We start from the raw sequence: 25,685 nt of genomic DNA, 5'->3' as shown, positions 1-25,685 counted from the left end.
GCTTCTACATTACAACATTATAAAGGAGACCTCAAAATGCAGTTTTGTATAAACCTCAACAACTTCAGACATCTGTAAGACTTGTGATACAGGCTAATTAGGAAAGCCCCATGCTTTGCCTCTGCTACGTTTTCGCAAGTCAATAATTCAAATTACATCATAGTTGTACAACAAATTTATTACAAGCACATACTATTTACAAGATATATTACAGGTTTACAAAGAGAGCAGGATTTAAAAAAGCAATTTTAATTATGTTTTAATATATTGATTAAAATGGCAAAGCCTAACCCACCTTTCTAGATATATATACGATAAGCTGGAGCAAAGGGAAAATCAATCAAGGTGTGGAGTGCCTTATTTATAATTGACTTCAAAATCCAGGTGCTATGGACAATACTTCTAATTTGTCTTTCCTCCGGTATCATAGTTTCCCTCATTCATATAAAAACAAGTCATTGTAAATACCTTTAGTAGTCAGGAATTTTATTTTCAACGGATATAAATTTGCTTACTTTGAATTATAACTTTAACAATACTGTTGTAGCTGTACAAAGACATCCCTGACAACGATGTCTTACTATATGCAAAATAATTTGATCATTACAGTTTTGCAGTAATCTAAGTAAGGATTTACAAATACAAATTATTTGTTGCACTTAAAAGTCTATGAAATTTTGTATTCATTTACATAAAATCACAACTGAAAACATGAACTCTAGCCATTTAGGGATCTTTTCATTACGCTTTGATAACATCTGGCTCACTGGCAGTATATTGTGAGAGAGTCCTGTTGATTACCACGGATAAGAACAACCGGAGGGCTTATGTCACGAGATAACATCTCTAGCCATGCCATATACAGGGAACTCGGACAGGCCATTTTGCTTGCAATTGGAAGGCTTCTGCAAAGAGAATCAGAAGATGTTTGGTTATGATATGTAATGTGTACATTCAGGGCTGCTGTTAGAAATCGCGGGGCCCCGTACAGACTACCTGGCAGGGCCCCCCTAGAAAATAATAATTCCTGCTAAATCTAAAAAAAAAAAACTATGTTAAGTTAAAAATATGAGATGAGAAAAATATACAGGCTGTGCAGTTGGAGCTCAGTGATCAGAGAGACAGAGAGAGAGAGAAACAAAGTTACAATTTACAAATAAACTCCTGAGCAGAGATAAGTGCTGGGAGGGGGGCCCACACAAGGGAGGGGGATTAGTGAGGGACGACTGTCTCTTTCTCAGCAGATAAAAGCTGATAGCAGGGAGAGGGACAGATCAGATTCAGGTGCTGGAGGAAGATTTCTGTATTTGTTGTCCATCACTAATCCCCCCTCTCTGTGTGGGCCCCCCTGTGTGCTTGGGCCCCCTACAAGAGGGCTGGTGGTTCCCCCCTATCAGCGGCTGTGTTTACATGTGATATGTAATTAAGATCTTTTATTAAAAAAAATGTCAAAGGGTTTTGGCATCACTATTCAAATGCTTGTGACTCAGTAGAAAGGGGCAAAACAGTAAGTTGGGCTCGATGTAGGGCCTAAATCTTCTCCCTCAAGAGCTTCTGTAACCTACGATCTCCCACCTACTTATACCTCTACCCTGACCCTCTCCCTACAGTATTGCTAGACTCCTAGGGCGGTTTTCCATTTCTCTGCTGCTACTTCCTGAAGGTCTTTAACCACAGAAGTGTGTATAGTGTTATAGTTTAAGCTTAAGGGCAATTAAATAGCTTAGGCTAAGGATTCGGTTCAGTGTGAGAGCTTGGGTAGAAGGAGACTTAAGTGTTTGAGTCAAGATAACCAGTGGGCATAGTTTAGAGGACTGTGGAGATGTTAACGTTTTATTTTCAGAACTTGGTTTCAGTGATGAAAGTCCCTCAACAAGAAATACTGAGTTGCCTAGATAGGGGGAACAAAACTTGTCTATGGCTTGTCTAAAATCAAATTTTCGCAAGTTCCTCATTTCTGGCAGAATCCCAGACATTATATTGCCAGTTTGAAAAAATGTTGTTTGATCTTCGTCATACTGTGTGAGTATAGTATGGCATAGTGTTAAAGATATTTTAATAGGCATACCATGTTGGATGAAGTATTTATATTAGCAGAATAAATTTGGTGCCAATAGAGTACTTACATTGCAATAAGAGCAGCATCTTGGGAGTTCTCCTGGAGGATCTCATTTAGTCTCACATACCGTTCAGACTGAGAAATAAACATACAAAGATGGAGATAAGAAACTAGTCATACAGGTAATGATATGAATCTTTAGCTGCTCTAGTTAAAGTTTATTGATATCCAAAACCTTTTTACCCTTGACCATTTATGTTTTGCCATTTGTGTTCTATTAGAGAAATTTGCCTTCACGACCTGTCCTAGAGAGGCAACAGGAAGTTACAGGAATTCTTCCAACATGAGGGGAATTCCCCTCTTAGACAGATGTCCCCTTTGGAAGATATCCACTTACCTTTTGTTCTGGGGACAACTCTAAAATATTGGTTTCCCCCCGACTTTCTGTTTTAGTGACAATAGTGACTGGACAGAGTAGTGATCTACCCAAGACACAGCAAAAATAAACTTGACAGAGGTCTAACCCCTCCCTGCACCATTCAAACATAAAAATCAGTATTGCATAGAGAAACACTTTAGGGCCATTCTGATTGTAGCTTTTGTACAATATTCTCCAGACAGTGGAATGGGGCTTTTCTTATCCAAAAGAAATATGGTGTTCTTCTATTTCAAAGTTGCCGACTTTCACTTCTTTGGAATCAGTACTTTCTAAGCTGCTAAACCAGAACATTTGTGCCGATCTGCAGTTTGGACCTAACTTGCTGTACAGTATACATTATATTGTCAAAAGTGTTGGGACGCCTGCCTTTACATGCACATGAACTTCCCAGTCTTAGTCCGTAGGGTTCAATATTGAGTTGGCAAACCCTTTGCAGCTATAACAGCTTCAACTCTTCTAAGAAGACTGTCCACAAGGTTTAGGAGTGTGTCTATGGAAATTTTTGACCATTCTTCTAGTGAGGTCAGGCACTGATGTTGGACAAGAAGGTCTGGCTTGCAATCTTTGCTCTAATTCATCCCAAAGGTGTTCTATTGGGTTGAGGTTAGGACTCTGTGCAGGCCAGTCAAGTTCTTCCACCCCAAACTCGCTCATCCATGTCTTTATGGACTTTGCTTTGTGCACTGGTCCGAATCATTTGGTGGAGGGGGGATTATGGTGTGGGGTTCTTTTTCAGGGGTTAGGCTTGGCCCCTTAGTTACAGTGAAGGGAACTCTTAAGGAGTCAGCATACCAAGACATTTTGGACAATTTTATGCTCCCAACTTTGTAGGAACAGTTTGGGGTTGCCCCTTCCTGTTCCTACATGACTGCGCATCATGACTGTGAGCCAGTCCTTTTCAGCCAACATCAGTGCCTGACCTCCATAAATGCGCTTCTGGAAGAATGTTCAAATATGCCCATAGATACACTTTTAAACCTTGTGGACAGCCTTCTGAAAAGAGTTAAAGCTGTTATAGCTGCAAAGGGTGGGCCAACTCAATATTGAAATATATGGACTAAGACTGGGAAGCTATTAAAGTTAATATGCGTGTAAAGGCAGGTGTGCCAATACTTTTGACAATATAGTGTATTTGTTTGAGGACATTGAGTATGAAGACTGCCAGTGCTGACCTTTTCTTTTAAAAATGCCGCTGTTTGAAAAGCTGCTGCAGCCTGGAATGCAGTGATTCATCGACTGATTTGTCAGAGTGCAACAAGCCAGACCAGCAATGTGAGACTTTTTAGAAGAGCCATTCACCTTGAGTGGTATAAATATCTTCTTCTGGATTCTGGAAAGCTAGTTGTTTTTGGCTGCCATGCTGCCCCCTAACTTCAAAAGTTTGAGTCGCTATCCTGGCACAAGCATACAGATCTGGCCTCTCTGATCTGCATGCTTGTTCCTGGTTATTTAATGAGCATGTACTGAAGTCAGCGACGACTAGGCAACTAGTATTTTTAGAAAGGGGTCAGCAATGGCAGCAATGATAGTTTGTTTCCATTAGGATACCTATAGGGACCAGATGGGTCCATCAGAAAAATGAAATTGTGTATAGTTCCTGTGTATGCCTGACATACACACACATTATAACATCACCTACGCTGTAGTTACAAAGAAGGACCTGTCTAGAAGATAATGGAAATTATCTTCTTGAAGATTACAATTTGGCCTATAAATGTGTCAAAAGCCTCCAAAATCTTCTCAGATTTTAAACTGTTATTCAAAATCATTGGCAGTGAACAAAATGTTTGTGAGGGCCATTTCATTATTGTGCACCTCAGCAAGCATCCATGTTTATTTTCAATTTTACAGACCTAATGTTTGACTAAGGAAAAATGATCTAATATAAAGTGAAGCACCTATTTATGTCTGTTTCATATGTCACAAAGTGAAAGAAAAGAGGACAAGAAAATTGTTTTTATGAATCTGTTATACATGGCCAATAAACCTGTTAAAATTTAAAAGTTGTACCTTAGATGCATGATGTATAAGATCCATTTCACGTATTCCCCATTGTGGTATCTGTGAGTCCTCCACTCTCTGCTCCTCAATACAGTATGGAGCAACTAGCTCTTCAAACAACTGCATGCTGTGACAGAAAGAAAATTACATTATAGGTTATAGTGCTCTTTAACCAGCATGTACTGTATACCAGCATGTACTGTATACCATCCAAAATAACCATAAACCTGCCTTGAATACATTTCTAAAATTTCTAAGATTTTGCCACAAATAGTTATTTTCATCAGCTAGTCTGATTCATGGATGAAATCCGGAACAATTGCTACTCTCCATCCTCACCACTCCATGTCTGACAGTTATCCCCCATTAAATTGGCTGGGTGTCTGGGGTAATCTAGGCTTGGTGCAAATCAGAAAGCACAGCTAGGAATTTTTTTTATGGAGGCAGATGAGAAAGCCACACTACGCAGTCCTAACACGTCGTTGTTGGGCTTTAAATATTAAAGGCTCGTTCATACTATGTGAGGTGACTGGTGGTTTATCCTCTCTGGACCATCATAGAAAACAATTGTTCTCCAGGTGCCCCGTTCACACCACACTGCTGTTGTGCAATGTAGAAAAATGCAGCATGTCTGCATGTCAGGAGTAGAGGTGGTTTCTATGTTCCACAGGGATTCCACAGGTATGGTATAAGCATTGTAACATTTGTCCAAGTTGGCCCAATGTAGCTATGTAAAAATATCCACACCTGGAATTCTGCTTGAACAGATCCAGCAATGTTTTTATTGTTGATATAACATTGATTATTGAGGGGAAAAAAAAAAATGTGACTATTCCTTTCAATGCAGCACTTTGAATTGCAAACTTCAGTAAATAGCTTTATTTCTAACTTCTAAAGAAGGCCATACATAACTAAAACTGATCATTTATTTACACAGTTTTAGGACGAGGAGCAGAGGTGTAACTAGAACCTTCAGGGCACCGGTGCAAGAAACCATGAAGGGCCCCCCGGACACTTAGCCGGGGCCCTTCCCTTCAAGCCTGGGGCTCTTCCCACTGATCCTGGGGCCCTTTACTCTTGTTGCAGGGCCCTTTATTACGGTCCCGCAGCGGGACCCTTTCACAAGTTCTGCAGTGGGCTCCCTTCCTGCCATCTTGGGACCTCCCCACGGTGGTGGAATGCCAGGGCCCGGTTGCAAGTGTGGCCTTTGCAATCCTGGAAGTTCATCCACTGGTGTCAGTAGTTTTTATTTTTTGGTATTTTAATTGTATTATTTTTTACGTCACTGACTATGACTCTGTCCATTCAGAAAAGGAAGGAGCTGGTAAATTACATATTTACCAACCCCTTCCTTGTTCTCAATTGTGACACATCCCCTGCAGCAGCTGGCACAGGGGAGGGGAGGGAGCACAGTGTGTGTGTGTGTGTGGGGGGGGGGGGACCAGGGGAGCACACAGGGGCCCAGAGACAGCAGAACACAAGTGAACTGGATAGGAGGAGTGGTGGGGGCAGCATACAGAGGAACCAATCTCCTCAATTTTCCTCCTGCAGCTACAGGAGGAAAAAGGAGGACAGTGATTTCTCGACATGCTGCCCCCGCCGCCCCTCCTATCCAGGTGTACAGGGGAGCCGCACAGGCCCCCTGGAGCATGGGGCCCGGTTGCAATTGCAACCCCTGTAGTTACTCCCCTGACAAGGAGGCTAACTTGGATTGGGACCAGTCTTGATAAGCAGCCTTTCTGTCATACAGAGGGATTAAAATACCATCAACTAAGATCACAATAAGTTCCAAAACATACTTTTTGGGATGTGGTTTTTGGCCTATGTCAGTCAGCACAACAACATCATGGAATCCCAGCCTGAACTTGTGTAGGAGAGTCTGCATTCTGTAAAGTGAGATAGGAAGGAGATATTTTATAGAGCATAAAACTGGGTTAGGTTCATTGGGTTGTTGCCAGTAATATTCTTTGGATAAAATGACGACTGTTATCTGTAACTCACTCTTTTCTTTCTTCTTCTGCATTCTCCTGGGTTCCTCTGATGTAGACTCGTACTTTACACTGGCCCCAACGCTTTCTGCGAGTCAGCAAGTATGGGATAAGCAGGGTGAGACCTTCAGGGGAAAAACAATACTTGCTTAGTTTAAAATTAATTGAAGGGCTCACAGCAATAAGGAGGCAGCTCCAATATTTACTAACTTTTGGCAAACCAAAAAAAAATAAATTATTATTTTTTTTAAGTTGAGTTTGAAGGGTTTTACTTATTTGTTGTCCATGCATTAGCACAAAATTCAGCTCTGTTAGCTCACAAAAAATCTATTTTCTATAAAGCAGGATACATTTTTAAATTGTGGAGCGGCCTCATTCGTCTGTCTAACCTTTTAAATAGGCAGCAGGTCCATCTGTTAAAGAACATGGGAACTAACACTCCGAGCTGCCTCCCTTTTGCACCAATTGAGAAAGTAGATTTTTTAAACAATGTAGGATGTATAAAACAAAAACTATCAGTGCAAACCGTGTAGTGATAATTAATAACGTAACATACAATGCAAATAATAGCAGTGCTGTGAATTATATATATATGCATAAATTAGCAGTGCAATGTGAGCATTGCAAAGGAAATGCAAAAAAATGTGCCTAAATAATATTGACCGGCAGCATACACTACAATCGTGTCCACACCTTACAATCAAGTAAATCAATATAGAAAAAGTGATGCGCCAGATATACACAAATTTAAAATGTTGAGTGTCTAGAAAATCTAGTGCTCTCTGTATAAATCGTTGCAGGCTTTATTAGGAAGTGAATGTATAAATTACTCACATTCTCCAAGCACTCAGCCTTGCCTGCTTGTATGGCTTTAACGTAGAAGCAATACCCGGAAGATAGTCGGTCGAGCACTAGATTTTCTCTTTATATTTTTTACTGCATGTCCCTGTGTTCTCCGGAGGTGAGAGGCTGGAGAGTTATCCCCCTGGGGTCCTATGTTTGCATACAGGCTAATGCTGGCCCGTCTGGGTCCCGTGATGAGGTGAGAGGCTAATCTACCTGGTGGAGGGATTTGACACATATGGTGTTTGATATAATTTCTCACGGGATTACATTTCCTTTACTAACACTGTGGACACTTGAGCACGGAATCATTTGGACTGTTTTGATGGACACTCAACATTTTTAATTTGTGTATATCTGGCGCATCACTTTTTCTATATTAATATAGGATTTATAGCCAGAAAAATGAAAAAAAAAAAAAAAAAAGAGGGACCTGCCTCCCCTTTACTTTAAACCCTTCATTTGGTTTGCATAGGAATGGCCAAATTTTTGCTTGACCAATTAGGATTGTTTGCTAAGGCAAATGCATTCAATTGTTTCTTATTATGAGAACAGAGTTATTAGGTCATGAATTTACAGTCATCTGCTTACCTCCATCATCGTACAGCCAGTATATGTGGATGGTTTTCTTTCCCTTACGACTCTGGAATTCTGTATTAGTTTGACTCAAGTTCTCGGGCACTATGCAAGGGGGCTCTGGGAAAAAAAAGCATACGGCGATGGCTTAATTTCAAGAACATAATAATATCAGAAACACTATATCATGGCAATTTATCATTTTACTATAATTTTATAATAACATTTTTATTGTTTTAGAAATACAGAGTTTGGTTTATGAAAATTAAAAAGTCCTCTTGCCCTTGGCAAGCATTTAGCTTGGGATTTAGCAGGAATTGACTAGATTATAATGAGATCATGAAACGTGTAACGTGGTTGGCTGCTATAGCTATCTGTTACTTAATTGTGTGAATCAGTCTCAAAAGCCGCAATGTGTTTTAGATGGTGTAATTAAAAACATTCTAACCTTTTTCTGCTTCCTTATCAGATGTGGCCTCATTATCTGAGTCCTGGAATGCCATGTTATCTGTGGGTAAAAGAAATCATTTAAAATTACATATTATGTTATCAGCTGCACAGTCATGCATGTTACTGCCCATGATCATGCTCTCCAAAGACTTATACCCCGTACTAAAATAGATGGTGACTTAATTACCTCTCTTACAGAAGATGGTGCTCGGGCTTCCTTCAGTGAAGGCTACACAACCACATACCAGAGCACTGGTCATGTCACATGACCTGTGTTCCAATATTTGGTCATTTGGCTTGCACCAGAGAGAGACCAGAAAGAATGTTTTCACTATAAGAAAACTATAGTGAGTATCAGAACCTCTCTTAGTTGATTTACTAAAGGCATAATGACTGTCCACTTTGCAAAGGGAGTTGAGCTTTGCAAGGGAATCTTCCCCAGATCTGCTGACGTCTATTATTCAATCATGTGGAAGCAAAAATGCATTTATTTTTATTTTTATTTGGGTATTCTTTGTGAAACTTCATGATATCCTCTAAACTCTGAGGGAAATTCCCTTGCAGTGTGAATCTTCTTTAGCAAAGTGCATATCCTATTTAGCTTGTTCAGTTAAAGTGGAGGTGAACTTATGTTTCCTTAAACAGTTCACGTCCCTCACTGGTGCGTGCCGGCATCTTCTCCTGTATGCTGGTCTTTGGCCGTTTTCATTGCCAGTGCAGGATGACGTCACCGCGGCACACAGGAACCATACCGGCGATGTAAGCTGAGACATTGAATGTCTCCTTTAAAATAAAAATCTTCCCACTTGCTGTTTGTAAAAGCTGAACTTTAGTTCCGCTTTAAGCTTCGAAAATGAAAGTTAGAAGCTGATAGGTTGAAATAAACATCTGCTCTGTTTTTGATAATTGTATTTATATTTGTGCAACAGAAGCACCAGTTCAACTATTTTTTGAACAGCAAGGAACTAAAATGGTAAAATGTCCCATGTACTGAAGGATTTCTGTAAATTTAGGTAGAAACATTTGTGACTTTGAATTCAATGTACAACATAAAATATGTAAAAAGTGTTTTCTTTGAGCTGTTTTTACACAGTTGAAGTATGATCTTGTGTTTGTAAAACGGACTGCTAGGTTGCTTTATTTAAAATGGTTATAAAGCTTTGGGTTTGTTTAAATAAATAATAACAAACATGCCTATACTTACCTGCTCTGTGCAAAGGTTTTGCACAGAGCAACCCTGATCCTCTTCTACCGGGGTCACCGGCCGCCGCTCCAGGCCCCTGCTCCTAATTAGGTGTCCCCAGGGAAAGATATTTTCCCAGGGGGCACCCGTGCATGCTCACTTCCGAGTCCCGCTGCTATCAATCTGTCCAATAAGGAGAGAGGCAGCGACGGAAGCCACTGCGCTTATGCACATTGCTGGATCAGATGGGCTCAGGTAAGAGAAAGGAGTCTGGGGTAAGGATCGACCGATATCGATTTTTCATTGCCATACAGATACCGATATTTTGGTCATCGCGTATCTTATCCCATATCTGCCGATATGGGCCGATATTTTCTTACATTTAAAAAACTTTTTTTTTACATTTTTTTCCCTCTTGAGGGATCTGGGGGTCTAAAAGACCCCAAACGCCAAGTTTGGCTGTTTTGAATGCTGTAATTTTTTTGAATCTGGGGCCGAGTACCCGGAAGTGATCTCATGACATCACTTCTGGGTTTTTGCATTGAGACCCGATCAGAGCCGAATGCGGCTTTGATCGCATCTTCGGCGGCCGTGCAAGCTGGTTGCCTGTGGGATGGGAGACCCGGGCAAGCCACGGAAGGTGGTGGGAGGGGGAGATGCTGGTACTGGGGTGATGCCTCTAGCTACAGGCATCACTCCGGTACAAGCACTTTCCTGAAATATCGGTAATATCGGCCACCTTGGTGGCCAATTCCGATATATCGGGGAAATTGCATATTGGCCCTCGATATATCGGCTTTGCTGAAAATCGGCCGATCCCTAGTCTCGGGGGCAGCTGCAGCACAGAAGGTTTTTCCCCTTAATGCATAGAATGTATTAAAGACCTTAAGGCTTTAGAACTCTTTAATTCATGTATTGCATGTTCATATGCTGCTTTTCTTTGGAACAAACTGCCTTTCCTTTTATATCACACTATTCTGTACAAACCTGTACTTCTATATTGTACTAATGTGCTACAATTAAAATTTATATGCTCTTATTTAAAAAATCAGTTCAATGGATTGTAGGTTCTTCTGGTTTTACATACTGATAACAACCCCTGTAGAAACAATATTGTGCATATATTTTCAGTAAAATCTAAACAGGAATTTACATATTTTGCTTTGTGGTATACTTTTGTATCCAGATATACAGTATTTCTTAGTAGCAAATATATTTATTAAAATACATTGTACTGTTACACTTACATTGTCCCTGCATTTTTTGTGACACATCCAGTCCATCCTTCAAGTGCAGGACACATACACCAAACTGAGAGTCAAATGCATCACTGAAAAAAAAGTATAGCATTGGTTTTCTTGCTGCAAGTACATAGTCCTAAAACACACTAATACGTTAAAGTAAGAGTAACTGGCTAGAACTGTGAAGCTATTTTTTTTGCAAAGCAGTAGAAAAACAAGGACAAAAAAAGCATGCTTGTTTCATAGTCTCTACTAACTTTACATATAGTTACATAGTTAGTTGCACAGTTAGTCAGGCTGAAAAAAGACACAAGCCCATCTAGTTCAATCAAAAAGAGAAAAATCTTGTAGTGCCAGCCACACTAAAAAACCCACCTGTAAAGTACTGTAAGATACAGCATTGCATTCCTATAACAGAAAGCACCAATGGCTAAATGGGGCAGATAGGAACATGTTACATGACTTTGGCCACTTACTCATAAACAGAGACTGAGCTCTTTGTTTTTTGGGCTTTGTGCTGGAAGTTAAGGAGGTCTAAATACCTTCTTTTATAAGAAGGGAATGCTGTATGTCTTTATTTAATTTAAAAAAAAATAACATAGAAGAGGAAAATGATAGTTTAGTGCCTGATTACAATTTAGCTTTTAAAAGAAAACTTACTGAATGACCCCAACGTATTCATCCAAGCACTGCCCTGGCACCGTTTGCCAGTTGCTTTTATAACCCAGCACCAAAGTGTTTGGCTTTAAACGACCAAGACCAGAAACCTGCATAGGTAAAGAATTCTATTAGTAACATAAAAAGTAGAAAAGAAGGAGCACCTGGTGACCAAAAAAATGTGGATTTGAAAGTGGGTTAAAAGGTATTTATTAGTAATATCGACAAGCACATCAGCCAACGCGTTCAGGGAGAAAGGACTTCCCCTTCTTCAAGGCTGTTGCTGCAAGCTATTCCAATAGGAAAAAAAAAGTTCCTAAGCCAGATACATTTTTGCAAGGTATCGGAGTGCAAACTCGTAGAATGGCAGCTGTGGATGCAGTTGTAGCATACTCTTCTAAGTCTACAAGTGGAAACAACCATAAGGCTATACCAAAAATGCAGCAGCCCAAACCTCAAGAGGTTTCATTACCATAACTTAAAACTGGGCATAACCTACAGAATGAATTCCCTCCTACTCCGACCACACAACCACCCACCCATGACCGGCAACTGATCCATTAAGGCCAGCGCGGTCTCACAAAGGTATCAATACCTGTAGCTTTCACAGTTACTGGTTGTAACACGTGTATGAAAGGTTACAATTGCTAATCATATATATCTTCGTTAATGTGCTGCAGTTTTTTTAACTAAATGGCTGGTCCTATTTTTTATGGAAGTACAAGGAACATTGATGATGTGCAAAGCTCAGTAATCTATTGTAACCAGTGACGGTTCATTGCTCATAAGTACTGACACTATTTATGGGTATTATTATCCCTAACATTGCAATAGGGGATGAAAAAAACTGATTCAAGCATCTCAGAAGCAGCCTAAAGCAGATTAAACATTGGTTAAAAGAATAAAGAGAGATAACACCGCTCAGGTTAGTCAAAGTCCACGATTCAAGGTGGGTGCTGAACCTCGGCTCGCCACCAGGAGAAGCATGAAAGAAGAAAATGGTCTCACACCACCAGGGAATCCAATGAAGAAAAGTTCTTTTTTCACATAAGTAGTACAAGGTACAGCAGGGTAGGACAGTAGACGCGTTTCACACGACTGCTACGTGCTTGTTCACTAACAAGCACGTAGCAGTCGTGTGAAACGCGTCTACTATCCTACCCTGCTGTACCTTGTACCACTTATGTGAATAAAGAACTTTTCTTCATTGGATTCCGTGGTGGTGTGCAACCATTTTCTTCTTTCATTGGTTAGAAGAAGCTTAAATGCAATTTAGAAGCATCTTAAATGCAAGCTGAAAGCATCTACAAACATGTTGCATTTTGCTATCTGCATAAGCTCTAAATCAGTCAAAAAATTACAATTGCTATTTGATTGTCATGGGCCACTTTATTTTCTATGTTGCTCTCTGATTCGTTACATTAACAGAAGGGATATAATTCCATAATGAAAAAAAAAAGTCAGCAACAAACTTTTTTATTTTTTAGCATCAGTATTAACTAAAGTAACTGTCAATAAAGTGATAATGATAGTGACTGCTTGCGCATGACTTATATATATATATATATATATATATATATATGATTGTATAATATTGTTGCACAGAGCAGGTATGTATAACCTTTTTTATTTGAATAAAAAAAAAGGCATTTGGTATCACTTTCAATTCATCCTGAACAGACATCTCTAGTGTGTTACAATATTTGAGCATCATTTATAGTTGGGGAGGATTCCAAATATCTATAATGGACCAAGCACAGTATATTCACATTTGTAACGATTCTATGTAGTAAAGAGTTAATAGTGTGTGGTCCACAAATGTTCTCACCACCTCCTATCCCTAAAAAGGGATGTTGAGTAAGGCAAGCCACAGCTATAGACCATAAAGGGACTGCTTGGGACTTTTTTTGGTACCGTAACAAATAGTACTAGAGAGATCACAGATTAAAAAGTATCAAAAATGTATTTATTAATTTAACAAAAGATTAAAAAAAACATATATGACAAATACATTTTAACCCTTTTCTTTTGTTAAATTAATAAATACATTTTGATACTTTTTAATCCGTGTTCTCTCTAGTACTATTTGTTACGGTACCATAAAAAGTCCCAAACAATCCCTTTATGGTCTATAGCTGCGGCTTACCTTACTCTACATTTGTAGGGATAGGAGGGGATGAGACAGTTGGACAGTGAGACAGTGGACCACACGCTATTAACTCTTTACAGTTTAAATTGGGATGTAGGTACCAGATTCTCTTGATATTAATACAATTAAGACACAGCCACACACATTTTTCTCGATTCTATGAAGTAGATAACTTTTTATGATTTCTAAATGCATAGTGTTATTTTTCATATATTGAACATTGAGCCGTTCCAAAGAACTCCACTGCCATCTAGTGTACATTTTTGATATTGCATTTCCTAAAACTAAATTTCATTCTGACCATGTAATTATGTTATTGGTTTTAATGGTGTTTATCAAGTTGTAAGTAATTTATATTGTTTATTATTAAAAGGCATAAATATTCTGGGCAATTCTTGTTGTCACATACAGTACTGTTGATCAGCACAAGGCATTGTGCTGCAGTGGAACGTGTCTGTACCTGCATGAGACTTTTTGCTCCAATTCGCAAAGTGTTTTCACAAATTACACTGTAGAATGATCTGACTTTCCTGGTGTTCAACCATCGCAGATGTCCCTCTGAGTCTGGCACTTTATCAGTTTCCTGTAAGAGGATAAATAGATAACTTATTTAACTTTATACAAGACAGTAGAAAAAATAGCGGAGAAATTGGTAAACATAAATATCCAAATCAATATTTAAAAAAAAAATTTGAAAAATATTCATTTTGACCTTTTATATTTCATATAGAATGGAGCTACGCATCTTTACTCAGAACCATACTGAAAACATATTTTAAATTCCATCTCAACCCCTGATATGTCTTAACTCTCCAGTATAGAACCTTCTTTCTCTCAATATGCAGTATTCTGAATTTCATGTTCATTGTTCGTGAAAATTATACTCACAGTTACAACATTGCCACAGATCATTAAACTTGTGTTCTTTGTCACGGAGCTAGCAAAGTCAACCAGTGCAGGACGGAAGTTTGGAGGTCCAGTGAGTACAAGACATTGTGGCCTAAAGGTTAAATGATATAGCAAGGCTTAGTACATTGACAAAAACAATAAAATATCTACAAATCATGATGTATTACGATGAGGGTACCTAAAGTTCTTGACATGGTCTTGCACCCCTGTGAGGGTTACACTGTAGGTCAGTGCCATATTGTAAGCTCCAGCCTGTACTGAGGATCCCCAGTTCACCTCTATAAGTTGAAAAAAAAAAAGTGCTGGTAAATGCTAAGGAAGATCTTACCATAATTAGTAATTCTACTCCGCTTTCCCAGAAATCAAGACATAAAAGTTAACATTCTCACCTGGCTTCTTGTATGTAACATATCCCAGAAGTATTACAATGATACCCACTGCAATCAGAGCAGCCCACCAAGTCAGAAGGAACATAATAACCACTGACACTACAGCACCAAAAAGGGAGGTCCATTTATTGTAATATCGGAAAGATGGACGCCATCCTAGGGGAAAAGTAATAGAAAATGTCAAATATAATACTGAAAAAACTTCTTACATGAAAGGACTTTTTGAACAAGCTGATGTTAAGTGCACAGGTGTGGTAACCCAAAGCTGTCAGTTATATTTTGGATATCCTATAACACTTGAAGAGATATTAGGCTCTTCATTAGGCTCATTAGGCTCAAAGCTCAAGGATTAGTACCTTTATTTTAGCCATGCAATGTCATCTTCAAATCTCATGGAACTCAACTGAAAATAACTGCCATTTTCTCTTAGGCTTGGTTCATACTGCCAGGGCTTGGGATTTGACTTATTAGACTCTAAGTCTCATAGCATGTCAAATTCAGTCTGGGTTCACACTGGTGAGAATTGGATGCAAATTTCCTGCATCCAATTTATATGTCAGGAGACTGTGACTGGCTCTCAATGGAGATGGTTCACACAACTCCAGGATGGCTGTGGAGCAATTTACAGAAGAGTCCTGCGCATCTTCTGGTTCATTTCAGGTCTGAATTCAGCAAAAAATTCAGACCAAATTCAGACCTGAAACGGTTATCGGGGATGCATCAGACCCCCTGCTGTGAGCCGCTCCGCACACAGTGTGAACCCAGCCTCAATGTTAGTCAATGTCTTCATTAGCACTAATGAAGTAGCTCTGACTTTTAAAAAGGTTCCTGTACTACTTCAACGTGACTTTTATACGACTTCTATTCTATACTTCTATCAAAGCAGTACTCAGGTCTCCAGGAAGTCGTCTGGCAAAGTTGCACCGAAAGCTATGAGATTTGCGGTGCACTGCAGTGTGATCCAAGCCTTAAAGGATATGTACCCTTATTCTGGTGTGTTAAAGTGGTTCTAAAGTCAAATGTTTTTTTTTCTTAATGCATTCTATGCATTAAGACAAAAAACCTTCTGTGTGCAGCAGCTTCCCCTCAGCTTCCCAGCGATGTTGCACGAGAGTATCGACTGTCCAGGACACTCCCTTATTGGCTGAGACAATAGCAGGGTGCCATTGGCTCCTGCTGCTGTCAATCAAAATCAGTGAGCCAATGAGGAAGGCAGGGCACACGGCTTCATGTTTGAATGGACACACAGAGTAGCAGCTCAGCTCGAGTGCCCCCATAGCAAGCTGCTTGCTGTGGGGGCACTCGGCAGGAGGGAGGAGCCAGGAGCGCTGGCGAGGGACCTGAGAAGAAGAGGATCCGGGCTGCTCTGTGCAAAATCACTACACGAAGCAGGTAAGTATACCATGTTTGTTATTTTTAAAGGAAAAAATTGAGACTTTAGTATCACTTTAAGCATTCTGTCAGAAAACGAAAAGCTGCTAACTGATATAAAGTGCAGGAACCCAGAATGATCCAGTATTTATATGATACTGCTACAGTGATGAATGCCCAAACTATGCTCATATAAGCCAAATACAACATGTGTCCACCATGTGTATACAGATCGCAGAGAATGTCTGGGAAACTTATTTACTATAAAAAGAAAACAACCTAAAGAACCAATAGAAAGCTGAATTTTATAGTTTAGGATGCACAAATAGTAGGGGCAGTAAAGGTGTGTGTCCAGGTACAAAATATGTAGCAGCACCCATATGTCTATAGCTATACCACTGATGAAAGCATTGTCAATAGCAGCCACATTACATTGCTATTTATGCTCTAATTAGGAACAAGCCTTAGAATCGCTACCATGTTTTTTTTGTTTAATATTGCTTTTTAATGTTTTTGTAGAATCTAGAAAAGCTAGTTAGGTTTCTGTATTTGGATATGTAAAAAAAACCCACAATGGCCCCCCAAAATGTTTGTATTTTCTATAGCTTGCCAATGGTAACCTTAACATTTTTCGGAAAAGAGAAACCTTTAGTGAAAAATATTTCATAAACCCAAGGCATTACCTGGTGAATTTGTGATGGATGCATGGAAACAGCTAAAGTTGATGAGTGCGTAAGAGCAGAGGAAGAAGTTTGAGATGATTGGAGCGATGGTGTTTAACTCAGCTGTTGAGAGATGATAAACAATAAGTTATGATTTGTAAAATCTATTACACATTCATCATTTTTCATTTGTCACTGTATAGAAAGACCCTTTGATATAATACCCAAAGTTATATAACTGCCAAAAAATAGATTTTCTAGGATGGACTGTAAATATGAACTTACCAATGAGGACAAAACCAATGGCAATGATAAAAGCCAAAAGGTAGCCACGGATAGGTTCATTGTTCTTCCCATAACCTTTTCCAAAGAATCCAATAAAAGGGTACAGCCGGTCTTTGCAGAGACACTGCAGAAAAATAAACCATGTTAAATATAGTAATGTAAAGAAATAAAAAACTTTAAATGAGATCCTTCAAAAACAACAAAATGTAGGTAATCCTTGATGCTCAATTTTGCCTTTGTATATTTTTTATATATTGTACAAGAATAAATGTATATATTTACAATATATTTTTATTTCTTTGCTGTAATAAAAAAATATTGCATATGAATAATTCTTCTATACATCTTAAAGCCGGCAGGTGGTGTGCTTGAGTTTTTTTATACTGCGTCATTTTACTGCCATACTGTGAATAGTATGTCATTTGGTCCCATGCTGTTCAGTTCCATTCACAACACACATAGAGCTGAATTAGTCAGAGGTGAGATACCTCCTCCTTGGCTGTACCTTACATGGATTGATATGGATTCTCAGATACTGGACATATTGTCTTTATTATATTTATAAGCTTGTAAACATTAAGCCCCGGTTCACACTTATGCGATGCGGGAAGGCTGCGAATCCGCAGCCTGTTCCCGCATTGCAAACGCACCCCCGGCAGTTCACACTGCCATATGCGATACGCTGGGGGTGTCAATGTGATCTTAACGACACCCCCAGTTTGATCGCATATCGCAGTGCGATCTTACAGTTCGCACAGGATCGGATCGCACAAGTGTGAATCCGATCCTGATGCGGCTGCAAAAAAGTGTCCTGTGCGTGTTTGCTGCGGGTGCGGTGCGAATTTAGCCATACAAAGTGTATGGCTAAACTCGCACCGCACAGCCGATCGCATGTAATGAAGGAGCAGTGCGCTCCGACATTACATGCGAACGCCGCAGCCGCACAAATGTGAACCGGCTCTCAAAAATGAAGTTGCGCAAAAAACATTAGCGCTTTATTTAAAATATGGCTGCAACAACCATTTACAGTATAATATAAAATAGATGTGTTTAGTTTCTCAGAATGTAGGACAAAGGTCTGTTAACTAGAAGAGCTACACAGTTTATCTTCTTACCTGGAAGACTTTAGGAGCTGACACCAGGCAAGCCAGAGCTGAGGAGAGAGTAGCTGCAAAGATTCCTGCTGTGATCAACGGGCTGAAGGCTGACACCATACTCATTGCCTGTATAAGAAAAAAGAACAGTCAACACAGAGAAGATAAACCTAACACTCACTAGTGAAGCTATTGCTTGTATCCCCTTATATTAATTTGCATGCCTATTTTCACATGCCATTGTAGCCAACTAATCTGGATGTGCTCAGTATGCAAACTGTGACTTCAGCTGCATCTTGGAGCTCTATAAAAAACTTTACCTGTATCCCACAATATTTTTCAAGTCACATATACCATGTAGCCAAACAGGTAACAAACAGGCTATGGAAAGGAATATGCTTTGTATAGGGTTCCCAAAACTCCAACCTGTAGCTGAATTAACGATATGCTAATAATTTCCCAATTAATGGGATGCAAAGCACTCAGAAAAGGAATACAAATAAGTTATGCGCAGGCACATTGTGTTTCTTGCCTTCGGCTTATGTTATTACATTTAGTCTCCAATATTATTTCATATATTCCTTTATGTAATGACTGTATGACCATTTATCTAATTAGGTAAACTACTTTCAACTTTAAAGATTAATCTAGATCAGTGATGGTGCACTCCAGATGTTTTGGAAATACATTTCCCATGATGCTCATGCACTCTGCAGTGTAGATGAGCATCATGGGAAATGTAGTTCCAAAACATCTGGGGTGCCAAGATTCGCCATCACTGACCTAGATGTTTGATGCTCATGGAGTTTAGCAAACAAGTGAGTGGGAATGAATTAATAGAAGCCATACCATAACCCTAATTATAACATAGAAATTGACATACCTGATAGTGATTTGCCAGTCCATAGTAGCAGCTTTCTGTCTCTTTACAGGAGGTAAAATTCCAACCAAACTGGCAGCTTAGTCCTTCACAATCTGTCTCATTCATTGGGATGGTATCATTCAAACTGCCAGAGGCATCACGCAGGACACAAGAACCTGCACAGAATAAGAATAGAAGCAGGGATGATTTTCAAAAGCAACTGACTAAAGGAAAGAAAGCATCACAATTTTTTGATTAGCCAGGAATAACTTACCTATGGTAGCAGAAATCGCAAGGTAGGAGATTGTGGTCCAGAATATGGCCATTAGTGTTCCTTTGGGAATGGCCACTGCTGGGTCCTAAAATGCATATATATAGAGACTAAACAAAATGCTATCACTCATAGTCGATATTTGAGGAAGTGAATTACCCTAGTTATAAATGTTATTGGGTCAACAATATAAAATATATGTGAAATATTACTATACCTTTAGGTCTCCTGAGATATTAGCTCCTGCTAAGATTCCGGTAGCAGATGGGAAGAAGATGGAAAACATGCCAAAGAATGTTCCAGTTTCCCCTCTCCAGTTAGGAACAATGTTTTCAGCAAAGATTGATCCTGAGATTAAACAGAAATATGGTTGATTAGTGTAATGGCAGAGCTGTAATATGAAAGAAATAACAGGGTAATAATATGAATTTCTGGAAAGACCCACAGAAATACAAAAATACATTGGTTGGTTGGTTAAAATTTCATTTAACATTCTCATGCTCTCTTTGTTGTAATTATGTAAACTTTAGGACAACAGTGTATAAAGCAGTTTTGTACTGTAATATAAAGCATTTTTTAATATTGATACACTAAAGATGTTGTTCCTTCTGCAACCATGCCTCTCAGTTCTCCACCAGCACCATTGCAAGTGACCAATTGCCACTACAACCTATCCACTTAGATGTCAGTTAGCCTTTCAAATGTGTACAAAGGTAGTTAAACCATCAATCAAAGGTTTTATGGTGTTACAAAGAACCCAGAACCAAGAATCGTATTTCTTTATCTCCCTAACATGCCGATATTTTACTTAGGAGGCCACACAACTCTGAAGTCTGCCCCCTGGTGATGGTATGTATGTTCTCACTAGTAATACATATACATTTCACCCATGCCCTATGACTGGCAGCAGCACCAGGCTAGAGGCAGACAATGTACACGTCCCTTCACCAGAGGGGAATTGGACAGTTCTGTACTTGGTCCAGAAGAGAAAAAACACATTGAACCCATTTAGCCCCTGCTTGTCTGCATGTGACCCAATTAATTCTTAATGGGCATAAGCAAAGCGTTTAACAATCTATGGGCTTCTCAGCAGCAAAGGAACAGTCTGCAGCTTTTCTAACCTCTATTTGTAGGCCACTAGGCACAAGGAAGTATGCAATATTCATAATAATTTGTAATATTATTAATAGAGTGGAAAAAAACAAAAGCTTAGTTTGATCTATGTCCCATTTGTGCATTTTTTGACCGAATAAGGGTTTATGGTAACATGCAACCTGGGCACTTGGTGTTTTTGTCAGTAGATGTTACCAAAAAACACTCACCTTTGTAGCTGAAAAAACCTTTGGATTGTTTTTCTTCACTCGGAGGTATGATTGTGCCCACCAGGTAGCTTACAAATGATATCATGATGACGATAAAGAATATTACCTGTGCCTTTAAAAAAAAAAAAAAAAAAGAAAAAAAAAATATTTAATGTGAATGGAGTTGATTGTCCCAAAAGCAAGATAACAAAAGACTCAAAGAGTACATATGCTTTTAGATATACCTTTGCCTCCCATTCCATTCCAGCTAATGATATGAAGAGAAGAACTGTCACAGTTATAACTCCAATGATCCTGATGTCATTGACTGGGTCAGAAATTACAGCATTGTACTCCTAATACAGAAAAAGTTAGAATTAAATAAAATAACAAGTTCATAGGAAGAGGATTGTACAGACATGTGTACCATATAAAATATTGGTCTTAAACATAAGCAACAGTGTCTACAATCCATTAATTGTAGCTATATGTACTCAAGCTAGCACACTGCTAAATGTAGCTGCTTCCCACTTGGCTTATTGTCAAATGACAGCCAACGAGGAGCTCTCCCATCCTGGGTGGCTGAGAGATCATAGTACCAGTCCAGTGCCGGTACCATATGACCGCTGTGACCAATCACAGTGATCACATGACAGTTGTACACAATGAATGGCTTTCATTCATAGCCTTTCATTGTGTACTATTGTTTTGTTCTCTGTGATTGATCACATGGTTCAGACAGAGCCACTCACAGTGCATATGTACCATGTGATAGCTGTGGCCAATCACAGCTTCACAATAGTACACAATGAATGAATGGATGACATTCATAAAAATCATTGCTCATAACACGAAAAGAAAAATCCTGATCACTTTCCCAGATTAGTACAGTGTCGCTATGGTAACACTGTACTGCTCTGGTCACAGTATGTAAAAAAAAAGGAAAAATACATTATAAAGAAAAAGAAAAAAATGAAAAAAAAAATTATTATAATTTTTATTTTTACATACTATCACCAGTCAGTGCCCTGATCCCTGCCACACCAGACATATGGTGATGCTGTACTGCTCTGGTGACATTATGTAAAAAAAAAAAATGTGAAAAAAATACATATTATTTATTTCTTAACATTTCTCAGATAATTGTGACAAAAAAATTACAACTTCTAAAAACGAATTATACCCTCTACTAAATACTTTGGATTATCTACTTTCCAAAAAGGGGTCATTTGGGAGAGGGGGGGGGGGGGGTATTTGTACCGTCCTGTTTTTTTAGGGCTTCAAGAATTGTGACAGGCCATCAGTTCATCACAATTGATAAATTTTCAGATACATATATCATAGTTTGTAGACTCTAAAACTTTCCTATAGACTAAAAAATATTTACACTAATTTGGGTTATTTTCACCAAAGAAATGTAGCAGAAAATACATTTTGGCCTAAATTTTTGAATAAAGATTATTTATTTGCAAAATTTGATAAGAGAAATGAAGAAAACACTTTTTTTTTTAATTTTTTGGTATTTTTTTGTTTATATAGCAAAAAGTACAAAAACCAGTGGTGATTAAATACCACCAAAATAAGGCTCTATCTGTCTAAAAAAAAATGACATTTGGGTACAGTGATCACTGAGTAGGTGTTATTCAAAGTGTGACAGCACTGAAAGCTGAAAAGCTGGCCTAGGTAGGAAGGGTGTGAAAGTGTCTGGTATTACCGTGGTTAAACTCAAATTAAATGATTGATGTTTATCACATAGGCTACACTTACTATGAGGAGGTCCCGAACAGTTTCTGCAAATCCTACTGTATGCATGGCAACTGCAACCGCATTAGCAAAGGCAAAGATGAGTCCAATGGAGCCTCCTAGTTCTGGGCCAAGACTTCGAGAGATGAGGAAATAGGTTCCACCTACAAGTAAATAAAATATAATTTTTGCATTCTGGGGTATACTGGCCTGCAGAACACATTATGGTAATTCACACCTTTATATTTTCTTGGAATTTAATTCTTGTATGAAATTAATAGCCTAATTACACACATAGAAACACATTATATTATTTGTAACTGATGAGACTACCTAAAATGGATATTTTAATTATTAGCAGACGCTGAGAGATTAAATCACCTAATGATTTCCTAAAATATATGCATAACCAAAACTTTTTCGAAAGGGTAGGGATGGCTTAAAATCCTTGTCATTTTATTTTTTTGCTGAATTCCAATTTCTTCCTGTCCCTGAGATGCAACTGGATGTGAGACTAAATTTTACACAAAGTTAAGGAAATTCTCTTTTTAGACAGTTGTCTCCAAAACAATATTGTCCAGTAGAATGTTTACCCTCACTTCTTGTTCTGTGCACTTCTAAAATGTTGGATAACGTCCTATTACTTTCCGTCTCTGTGAAAGTGTCATCCGAACAATAAGAAAGTGTGGATCTAGCATAGATATGGACACCATTAAAAATGTGGATTTTTATCCATCCCTACTTTATCCAGCAATTAGAAAGTGTTGGTTAAACATGCAATTTAAGCTTTTGGGGACTCTAGTAGTGATATGTTTTCATTTAAGTTCCTAGGTCTATCCACCTACTGCAGTCATTAGAATGCAACAGGAATAATAGTAACGCTTGAGGTTGGCCAGGAACAAACTCCTAGGTGGACAGAGACAGAACCCAGAAATATGACAGAGGGATCTCTCTTTTAATTATCTTCTAGACATATAAGAACTATCACCAAACAGCTTATATATCACTTTTTAATTGGTCTCCCCTTTTCATTTCTGTTTGCATAGCAATACATTGTACTGCCATTAGACTTTAGTTGTGTTACATTAACATTCACAAATCAATTTTCAATAGTCTTTGTTTATTCCATTTCGATATTCCTTTATTGACATTTTTCTATGTTTAAATGATGGAAGAGAAAATGTTAAACATATGGACATTGGCACAGTGGATAGGCAATTAGTAGACCATACTATGTAGCAACTAATAGAACATCTATTTTTCCTTGTAATGCTTGACCTACCTGACTTTACTTTTCCATTCGTAGAAATGGCTGAAATGGACAAGCCTGTGATAGATGTCACCAGCACAGACATTAAAATAATCAACCAAGTGAGTCCTAAATAAATACAAAATAATATTGCAAATTAAATATTTTTTCATGAAGTAATTGTTACAAATGCTGCTAGTGGTAAGACCATTTGAAACATACAATAAAAGCTCCCATATAAAACAATAAAGGGGTTTTCAAATATTAAATAAAGAGTTTGGTTGGTGTTTTCTTTGACATCCTCATGTTTTTATATTGAGAGATCACTGCTCTTGCACCTATTTTACATGCAGACAACGCCTATTCCCTTTACCTATTTAATTACGATAGTGATATACATAATTGTTCACCAGAAAATCTGAAATATCAGATTTCATCTGTCCAGTTAGCAAAAACAACACTGAACTGGAGATTGCAATTGTACTTGTATGGGATGGCTGGAGCCCCTCCATACTACTACACATAAGAGTAAGAAAAAGTAATTTAACTTTATGTGGGACATATCATTTGCAGTCATTATTTCAAACACAATTTTAGCAGCAGACATTTGTTTATCCACATTTTACCTTTTACTTAAAGATACAAGACTATGACGGACATAATACAAATCTAGAACATTTTAATAAACAAATAACCCTACTGTAGATTACCAGCCTAATAGTTCAGTAAATTTATCCTAATCTATATATTAGACCAAATATTAAGCATTTTGCTAGCATTATTTTGATTGTGAAGTGTTATTCATACCTATCCCAGCCTGAGCTGTGATCCATGGTAACCTCAAGTATAAGATGACTCCCCATATATTTAACATACATCGGATCTGTTGAGAGAATATAGAATAAAAATAGCATTAGGTGATTTTTAGTATATGTCACATAGTGTTAAAGTAGCATTGTTCAGAAATATTAGTTTGAAATTGATGCTTACCATGACACCTTTTATCCAGCCAAACCGAACAGGACCTTGGGGTTCTTTTTTCTTCCTAGACAAAGAAAAAAATGGGAATCTATTTTTCTTTTTCTTTTCATTTGGCTCCTCTTTTTTGTTGTCTTTGTCACAGTTTTCTACATCTTGATCCAGGGGGACTGGAACCATTGCCTGCTCATCCTGTAAGATAAGGTTTGAAATTAATATTAGTAAATATGAATATTATTTGCATTTATAATATTTTCAGGGAAAAAAAGCGGTAGTATTATTTTACCTGTATTGCACTTATTACTAGGGCATTTCTTAGAATATCCAAGGATGGACGATTTCTCCTCAGTCTTCCTGGTGCTACTGAATTAACATAGAACTCATGTCTGGGTATGGCATCTAAGGTATTGTATGCCATTTGCCTTCTAGAAACCACTTTACTACACAAAGGTGAATTTGCAGGACTGAGGCTGATTCCAGCTGCCAGAGAGTTCCCTGGCTCTTTAGGGGTGCTGGTTCCTTCTGGTTCTGGGTTATCTTTGGAACAAGGAATCATCTGTAGTCCTGTATTAAAAGCCTCAATTGATTGGTTAAGATGTTCTAGAGCTTCTTGTACATGTTCTTCTGGAACATCCAAAGCCAGACCATCAGTGGTGGAGGTATATCCAGAGGAAAGCTCATCACTGCCAGATGAACACTCCAGGGACTCTAAACTTTCGGATTTGCCAGTAAGGGCTACTTTGTTTGACATATTTGGTGAACATGTACACACATTTGTATTATCAATTTTCATTTCATTCGTAGCGAAATGAACATGATTACCAGTGTGATGATCATTCTTGTGACCTGACTTTTTATCTTTTGAATGGGGGATCCCAGAAGCACAATGATCATCAAGATTGCCATTTGGAGTCCAGCTGTTACAGCAGCCAGACATATAGGCTTTCTTTATGCTGAACTTTCCGATGTTTTCCTTGCAATCCAT

The 25,685-nt window shown here is 38.5% G+C and overlaps 1 protein-coding gene across 1 annotated transcript; it reads right to left on the bottom strand.

The window, feature by feature from the left end:
- Positions 1 to 763: 763 nt before the first annotated feature.
- On the bottom strand, positions 764 to 25,685 carry LOC309545340 (solute carrier family 12 member 3-like; the record flags this gene model as incomplete). The annotated part of the gene is made up of 26 exons (XM_082244500.1): positions 764 to 905; positions 2,127 to 2,194; positions 4,509 to 4,626; positions 6,206 to 6,385; positions 6,501 to 6,612; positions 7,922 to 8,026; positions 8,355 to 8,414; positions 10,787 to 10,869; positions 11,441 to 11,547; positions 14,047 to 14,169; positions 14,475 to 14,586; positions 14,674 to 14,773; positions 14,885 to 15,040; positions 16,939 to 17,040; positions 17,203 to 17,326; positions 18,318 to 18,425; positions 19,180 to 19,334; positions 19,433 to 19,517; positions 19,647 to 19,777; positions 20,752 to 20,863; positions 20,976 to 21,086; positions 22,498 to 22,637; positions 23,756 to 23,851; positions 24,530 to 24,605; positions 24,713 to 24,892; positions 24,987 to 25,685. The coding sequence occupies 26 exons, from the start codon at positions 25,683 to 25,685 to the stop codon at positions 764 to 766; spliced, it is 3,585 nt and encodes a 1,194-aa protein (XP_082100626.1).

The sequence above is a fragment of the Pelophylax lessonae genome (assembly GCF_965119305.1).
Source record: "Pelophylax lessonae genome assembly, chromosome: 1".
Classification (NCBI taxonomy): domain Eukaryota; kingdom Metazoa; phylum Chordata; class Amphibia; order Anura; family Ranidae; genus Pelophylax; species Pelophylax lessonae.
This window is presented reverse-complemented; position numbering and strand designations above follow the sequence as displayed.